The sequence below is a fragment of the Octopus bimaculoides genome, chromosome 2 (genome assembly GCF_001194135.2).
Source record: "Octopus bimaculoides isolate UCB-OBI-ISO-001 chromosome 2, ASM119413v2, whole genome shotgun sequence".
Classification (NCBI taxonomy): domain Eukaryota; kingdom Metazoa; phylum Mollusca; class Cephalopoda; order Octopoda; family Octopodidae; genus Octopus; species Octopus bimaculoides.
The window spans coordinates 110,352,108-110,360,304 of record NC_068982.1 but is presented as its reverse complement, the minus strand read 5'-3'; the positions used below and the strand labels follow the sequence as shown (position 1 = coordinate 110,360,304).

The window sequence follows — 8,197 nt, the reverse complement described above, 5'->3', positions numbered from 1 at the left end:
ATATACATGTGTGTGTGTGTGTATATATATATACATATATATCATCATACACACACACAATTAATATAAACAGCAGGTTGCAATGTTTCACCAAAAGGGAGAATTATAATTGTCATTAAATGTGACTAGGGTGTTAAAAAACATCTACCTTGCTAGAAATAGGAGCTAAAATGCTCTACTGCTGTAGTTAATGTACATGAAAGAAAACTTATACATCAACAGGGACCATAATTGCCTGAAAAATACTGAGAATTCTTAAGACTGATGTTAGTTTCAGCAATTTCTGTTGCTTCATCAGTTAAACCCACTTGGTGTTTGGCTCCTTCTGGACCTGTTTCTCTATTAGTATTTATGTTTTCGTCATCCAAATTAATGAATGAATTAGCAATTTGCTAATGTGTATACACAAAATTAATATAAACAGCGGGTTGCAATGTTTCACCAAAAAGGAGAATTATAATTGTCACTAAATGTGACTAGGGTGTTAAAAAATGCCTACATTGCTAGAAATTTTGTGTATACACATTAGTGAATCACTAAATGATCCATTAACTTGGATGACAAAAACAAATACTAATAGAGAAACAGGTCTGGAAGAAGCTGAACACTGAGCAGGCTTAACTTTCTTCAATAATACATAATTATTTTCTCCTTTATATTAATCTCTATTATATTTTACTGATTGTCTATGTTGAAACTGAACTTTTGCCAATATGTTCTATTTACAGCCACCAAAAGCACCCACTAGTCATAAATTCTATGAAATGCGAGAAAAACTACAGTTGAAACTTAGAAGACGGGTAAGAACTGAAAAAGCTTTTCTAACAACATCTTGTATATGTTTTGTTGAGTTGAATTTTTAACATCTAACCTGGATCACACCAGAATAAAGACATTATTAATCAGAATAGCATCAAGACAAAACCCTATTTCTAAAATCCAACATATGAGGTTAGCAGTTGCTGTTACTACTTGATGAACTGAGAGAAAGGAAAATAAATTCTCAAAATAGGAAAATACTACAAATGTCAAGGGATGCCTTCCAGGTAGCCAAATTTATCAACAATTTCTTTCCTACAACTTTAGATTGAATTTGGACAATTTATGTGTACTGTTATGCAGGCTTGGCTGTATATTAACACAGGCTACCTAAAGGTATTCCTTGACATTTGGGAACATGTTTAGTGGTTTGGTCCCATTATGTGAATACTGTTGGCTGATATCCTCTTCTATAGCTGCAGGTTGCCCAATATTTTTTGATGAAAACTGAAGAAGCTTGTTATGTGTGTGTGAGTTTGTATTTTCCCCTTGTCTTCACATGTGTGCTCATTGATTGTAAACAAAAGTCTCACCATTTGCACAGATGATGTTGTTTGCTTGCTGTTCATTGCGAAAAGCATGTCCAAACTTCTTGACATTGTTTGTAAACAAAACAAACCTTACTATTCATACAAACGTAATCATGTCCTGACTGTTGATTGCCCACTAGCTGGGTGATTGTTACCATGCTTGACCCAGATATTTTTCATTAGAAGGTACACAAAAATCTCATTTGGAAAAATTCAAACGAATGTATATCTTTACCAGTTGGCATATGATTTGCCCTATTTGATGATGGTCTTATCTAGACTTTGTTTCCTGGATAAGCTCATAATCATTGAGTACCTATTATCTATCCTCATAAGAATGGATACGAGTGTGACCAAAGTATAGAGGATGGGAATTTAATCTGTTCTCGCTTAACTATTATTGGTGTGACTGATTCAAACAGAACTGTAAATGTCTAAACTAACAACCATCAGTTTACTTCAGTCAGCTCACCATTGAGTGAGCTCTGGTCTATAACTGAAGTTCATAAACACATAACCATACAGGCTGTGGTTAAAATACAATTATCAAACATTTTGAATGTATTTTTAAAATATATGTTAAATCCAATTTGTTCAATAGTTTTAATTTATTCTCGTTTTTAGAAAGAAGCCAAAGTACAGAAGAAGTCTGATGATGACCAGGTTCCCTATCTTCTTGACCAAAGAGGTTTAGATGATCTAGTACGTTACATTAATGGTTATGATGACTCAAACTGGGCTAAATCAACATCAAATACAGAGAAATCTTCAACTACAAAAGCAGCTAAGCGAAAGAAACAGAAGCAACGAAAGGTAAGAATTTTATTGCTTATTATTGTCTTCAGTTATTATATATTTTTCCAGATTTATTAAATTTGTTTTGCATTTTTACTAGATAATATTAAAAAAAAATCATTGCAGATTGGCTGAATGGGTGTGAGGATAAGGGGATCGATTATTGAATGTTACAAATTCAAACCTTATGACAGCCACTGTGCAATTATTCATGATTAAGGGAACAGTGCTTGCCTTGGTTAGGTTTTACTTTTAGTAGTGGTTTCTGATAGGCAGAACATCAAAATTTAAAAGCAATTGATTTGACAAAAAATATTTTTTATTCATATTTGATTGAAATTATTAACACCTCCTACTTCCATATGCTTCATATTGTGGCAGAAAGGAAATTGGCCTAGTGTGGGATAAATTAGATGCTACTCAATGAATGTATCACATTGCATTTCAAAAGCTTTTGTGATGTGATAATAGTAATAAAATATCTTCCTTCAAGTCGAAGGCATAACAGTGGTTAAGAAGTTCATTTTGCAACAATTAGATTTCACTACCATGAGCAAGTATCTTTCAGTGGCTTGTGAGTGAAATTTGGTAGAGGGAAATTATAGAAACCTGTCAGATGTTTGTGTGTGTGTGTGTTTCCACAGGTCTTTTTATGGAAAATGGTGACTCTCTGTATGTCTTATAAACAAAATGTCTTATTGCTTAGCAGTTTCATTATGTGTGAAAATCAGTAGGGGGGGGGAAAATAAACCAGTTGAAAAAGGAAGGAAAGGTATCTGACCATAGAAACCTACTTCAATATATGAAGTTCAGCCAACTGATGCCAGTATAGAGAAAAAAAAAATATAAAAATCAATAATGGATTTTTTTTCAAGACCTTATAATAATAGTGAAAGCAATGAAATAAACAGTTCTTTAATACAGTTTGGAAGAAGACTGTCTCTTTAGTCTTGCCTGGAGACAGCCTTCTGCTGGATGAATGAACAGAGAAATTGCAGAAGAGGAGACATTTTGGTCTTGCCAAAAAAATAGACAATCTCTAGTACTGGTGATAAGCCAATCTCGAGTGCTGTTGCTAAGCAAACCTGCACTCGTACACTTTTTAAAGTGATTTGCAAAAGGAAGCACATCCAAATAAAGTAAAACTGCCAAAAATGGAATGTATGAATGAAATGAAAACTATAATTCTGAATGAGAACTGATTTGAACTGTGACAACATGTCTAGTCCAAACCTGTATAAAAAAGCAGTTGTAAAAACAGATAATGATTATGAAATTTTCTATTTGTAGGCAAAAGAAAGAGCCAAGCTAGAAGTGCAGCAATGTGATAAAACTTACCTAATGAATGATTACCCAAATGGGCAGTGTCAGATTGCACAGTTGTGTAACAACTCTAACTTGTTAGTGAAATTAAAAAAGAAACGTGTTAAACACAAGGTTTTATATTTACAAGGAGAGTATTCTGATGATGATGATGATGATGATGATGAAGAAGTTGAGTTACAAAACGGGCATATGGATGAGGCAGATGATGAAGATAACGAGAGGCTGGAAGAGAAAAGATCATGCTTAGATGGGAGATGTCAAGGTAATGAATCATCAACCAAATTAAAAACTGAAAATTGCCATGTGAAAAAGAATATTTCTGAAAATCACCAAAAACAGCTGCCCAAGCAACAACAGCAACAACTGCAGCAGCAATTACACCAGCAGCAGCAGCAACAACAACAACAACAGCAGCAGCAGCAGCAGCAACAACAGCAACAATACATATTACAACCTAAAGAAGATTTAAAATTATCTGCTGATCTGAACTTGGTACCAAATAAGTGTCTACCTAAGAAAGGTAAAATTTCTGGGAAAATCAACTCTACTTCTAAGACAGGCTCTAAATCCTGCCCTCAGGAAGACATCAGCTCTCCTTCTGTTATTCCAACACAAACATTAAGTAATTCAAATTCCAGTTCAGAGAAATCACATTGTAAAACAGTTACAACAAACAATATTACACAAGAAGTGTCAAATGTGAAACCAGTTTCAGACTGTGCTACTAAAAAAAGCCGAAGGAGTGTTGAGAAGCCAGCAGGAAGTAGTCAGAGTAAATCTCATGCTGGCAATGTTACTAAGTCTACATTGAAAGTTCACAATGGTAACCAGTTGCCAACAACAGTGTTGCCCAATTCCTCCTTGTCATCATCATCTTCTTTGTGCTCAGCAGGACTACTTACAGAACAGAAGTCCAATAAAGATCAACCAAACAAAATATGTGTTGAACAAAAAACGTCTGAAGATAAACTCTCCAAAACCAAAAATGTAAATAAAAAATTGGTTGAAAATGTACCCACTCCCAAAATTACTGATCAGGTAAGTTTTCTTTTTTTGTTCTTATTAAATTGTTATTTTTCGTTCTTGTTGAAAGCAGATATTTATGTGGTTTGAATTTTTAAATTTTTTATTTCATTATCTCAAAATCTATTTTCATTTTATAGTTTGAAGTGTAATAGTTACAATAGTATTTAGCTTTGTGCCATTAACTGATTTCAAATGCAGCCAGCTTTGCTTTTTATGTTTCCATTGTTAATAAGAATTACTTGTATCATATTCATTTGACTATATGTAAATTCTCTTGTATAACATTTGTGACCTTCTGCTAATGTCTTAAATTGGTAGATTTACTGCCATCTGTCAAGATACGTTAGGGGTTTTAAATTATATTCAGTTTAGAACATTGATGTTCTCTCTGCCATGAATATATTAGGGCTAATTCTTTCAACTGTACTGCTCTCTTACAGAGAAAAAAAAATGACTGTTTGTTTTGTCAAACTATTGTGTAGGCTTAAATATCTTAAAGTGACCATATATTTAGTCAAACTACTGAAATTTGTGTCTCACATTAATGTTTAGAAAAGCAAGTAGATGGAAGGATTATTGTGTAATTTTATAGCATTTAGATGGAAAGAATATGAATTATTTGATATTTGAAAAATCTCATTAGGTTGTGAATCGAAGTTCTGTTGTTTTCTAATGATAGTGTTGATCTATTTAGTCTATGTACTTTTGATATTTCTCAGTTCAGATTTAAAATAATTTAATTTCTTATTCATATAAAACTATCAACCATTTAGTAAACATCTCTCTCATTTTTTTCCAGAATAAATTGAATGGAAAAAACAAAAGAAATAAGAAAAAGAATAAAAATAGTGACAGTAGTTTTGTGGGTGAGTTTCAGTTATATTACAGTTAAAATTTTGTGATAAAAATGTTGCTTCATATCAAAGTTCTTATTAAATATATCTTTTTATTCTACTTCAGAAGACGTTTTTTTACCGAAATCTGAATCAGATCTTGAAAATGGTGAAATGGATGAAGTGGAAAGAGAATTAGAGGAATTTAAAAGGTAAAATTAAATTAATTAATTTCAAGAAGAGAATGCAAGAAAGTACATTTTGAAAAGGCAATGTATTAAGTACTGAGTGTGTGGTTTGTTTCACAAGTATAGTTACGTGGTGAAAAAGTTTCTTCACAAAAACTGTTACTCAGTTCTGCTTGACAGCTTACATCATAGTTTTTTCCTCCCTTTCTATTATAAGAAACTTTGCAAAGGATATGGTGTGCTGCTTTTCTTTGTTAACTAAACCATAAAAAGTACTTCAGTATTATGCAAATTAATTTTCAAAAAGCATCCCCATAATCTAGTCATGTAGTTATGATTAGAAATGTTCAGTTTAAATTTTGTAAAGACATTTTTCACTAATATGAGATAACTTGGAGGGAGATGCCAGATAAATTCTTTTAACTACATTCTTATCAAATGTTAGTAATCTTCAATATTTGAAATGTTTCTTATTTATTTTCATATCCACATATTAGAAGATGAGTATCCTCACTTGCTAACAGAAAGATTACACTTCAGCTATTTCCAGCCTAATTTTATAAATTCTACATTTTATTGTACTTAAATATGTTAAATTATGTTGTACATTCAGCTAACACATAGTAATGAGGTGTTTGTTCTCAGATTTATGATATGGAAGATCAGATTGAATAGACTTATGATCAGACATTCAACCCATGACCACTATTTTTTCAGGAATTATGGAAAATATAGTGAATTGTGGTTGGAGGGATATTTGGCTGCTATTTCTAGCAGGTCCAGGCTCTTGCATCAGCTTTTAGTAAAGTAGAAAAATTACTTTTGCGTTGTTGTCCACATAAGTACATATGGTCTATTCTACTAAAAGGGTCTTGAAGCTGTAATGAATTTAAATTAGGTTCTGAACTTGGAAAAAGAATTTTGTAGGTCAGTGTGTACAACCAACAGTTGACGGCATTGATGCAGGAGTTGGCAATATGAAGTTCAGTAAACTATTTTGTAGCAATAGATGTGTAATACCTTCTATGGTATACTTAGCTTAGTATTTGATTATGCTAGAGAAGGGAGAAAACTCTTAATAACAGTAATTGAGAGAGTTTTGTTTTGCTTTCAGGTTCTGTTTGGATTCAACTTCACAGAAGAAGGGGAAACTCCAAGTGAATATGAATATTAAAGATATCTTTAATAAAAGAAAAACAGTCACCTGTACATGAATATCAACTTAGCTGTGATTGGCTGAATATCCATTGTTTTGTGCTGTGATTGGCTGAACAATAATTAATTCATAAAGAAAATGGATTGGTTCAAATTGATTGCTATGTTGGGTAGCTTGGCCACTTTGTAAAACATCTCTATTATTGGGCGAAGCAATGTTTGCTAATTCACTTTTGTCTCATCACACTTTAAATTTTCTTACAACACACTCAAAGAACTGTAAATGTGTAGAAGGGCTGATACGATAGACTTTGTGTTGATGTTTAGAGACAAGCTTTTTAATAGCTTGCAATATCTTTTCAACGGCCATGGCAAGTTGCTGAGCAGCTTGTTGCAACACCAAGTCTTGGTGCTATCAATCCTAACACTATTTCTAATTACCAGCTTATCAAGAATGGCACCAACACCAACCATAACTGCATTTCAAGATGTTGCATAATGACATTACACATGATAAAAACTCTTGAAATTGAGAAAAAAAATCTATATAACAATAATAATTGGTCATTTTATAATCAGACTGATCTAAACATTTTCCCTGGAACATAGTTACATGTAAGATATCTACAACTAGTTTTAAGATTTAAAATGGAAGCTTTCTCTAGGATCCAAAGAAAATTCTATCACTTGTGTCAAGCTCTAAACCTTTCATAGTAAAAATGGCTTTCAAACTGATTTGGAAGTGTTTAGAGTGGATGTTTTGATTTTTAAAAAAATGAAGAAAAAAAAAGATAAAAAGAGAAACTATACTGAGAAAGAAACTATTCTATAGTGGCAGCTTCAATTTCTAGACTTGCTTGCTGCTTCCCTTCAATAAAATTATTGTACAACTTTTATTGTTTTTTCTCTATTCACTTATTACCATTATTTAATATTTTTAGAGGTCATCAGCTAATGTCCTTGTTCTATGCTAGCATGTCATATATGAGAGAGTGAATGTTGATACCAAACAGTCAAGGTGTATGGAGTGCATGCAGCTTTGAAGTCCCTTACGTATATGCTTCAAGATTTGTGAGAGGGAGGGATGGAGAGAGGAGAGTCAGCTAGGTACCATAGTACCCCTAGTTACACTGGAAGACTGTACATTAAACGAGATCCCCTGTTATCCTTAGCCACCCTGGTAGCATAGTACAGTGCGAAGAGGAAAAAAATGATCGAGATGAGCAAAGAGGAATGAACTCTAGAGACGAGTGATAGGTGTATTGGAGAGGCTATCAAGGTGGATGAAGATGAAGCCTTGACTATATATATATATATCATCATCATCATCGTTTAACGTCCGCTTTCCATGCTAGCATGGGTTGGACGATTTGACTGAGGACTGGTGAAACCGGATGGCAACACCAGGCTCCAGTCTGATTTGGCAGAGTTTCTACAGCTGGATGCCCTTCCTAACGCCAACCACTCAGAGTGTAGTGGGTGCTTTTACGTGTCACCCGCATGAAAACGGCCACGCTCGAAATGG

At 33.3% G+C, this 8,197-nt stretch overlaps 1 protein-coding gene across 3 annotated transcripts in view; it reads left to right on the top strand.

Moving 5' to 3' along the window:
* Nucleotides 1–7,566, top strand: part of LOC106884310 (protein FAM193A) — a 79,420-nt gene extending 71,854 nt beyond the window's left edge. For 2 of the 3 annotated variants that reach the window (XM_052978607.1, XM_014935631.2), the window contains exons 13-18: nucleotides 729–800; nucleotides 1,974–2,162; nucleotides 3,435–4,508; nucleotides 5,296–5,362; nucleotides 5,457–5,541; nucleotides 6,632–7,566. In XM_052978607.1, coding sequence (XP_052834567.1) covers nucleotides 729–800; nucleotides 1,974–2,162; nucleotides 3,435–4,508; nucleotides 5,296–5,362; nucleotides 5,457–5,541; nucleotides 6,632–6,731 — 1,587 coding nt within the window. In that variant the 3' untranslated portion in view covers nucleotides 6,732–7,566. The remainder of the gene's footprint in view (nucleotides 1–728; nucleotides 801–1,973; nucleotides 2,163–3,434; nucleotides 4,509–5,295; nucleotides 5,363–5,456; nucleotides 5,542–6,631) is intronic. The other variant, XM_052978608.1, reaches the window with a different exon arrangement.
* Nucleotides 7,567–8,197: the final 631 nt, after the last annotated feature.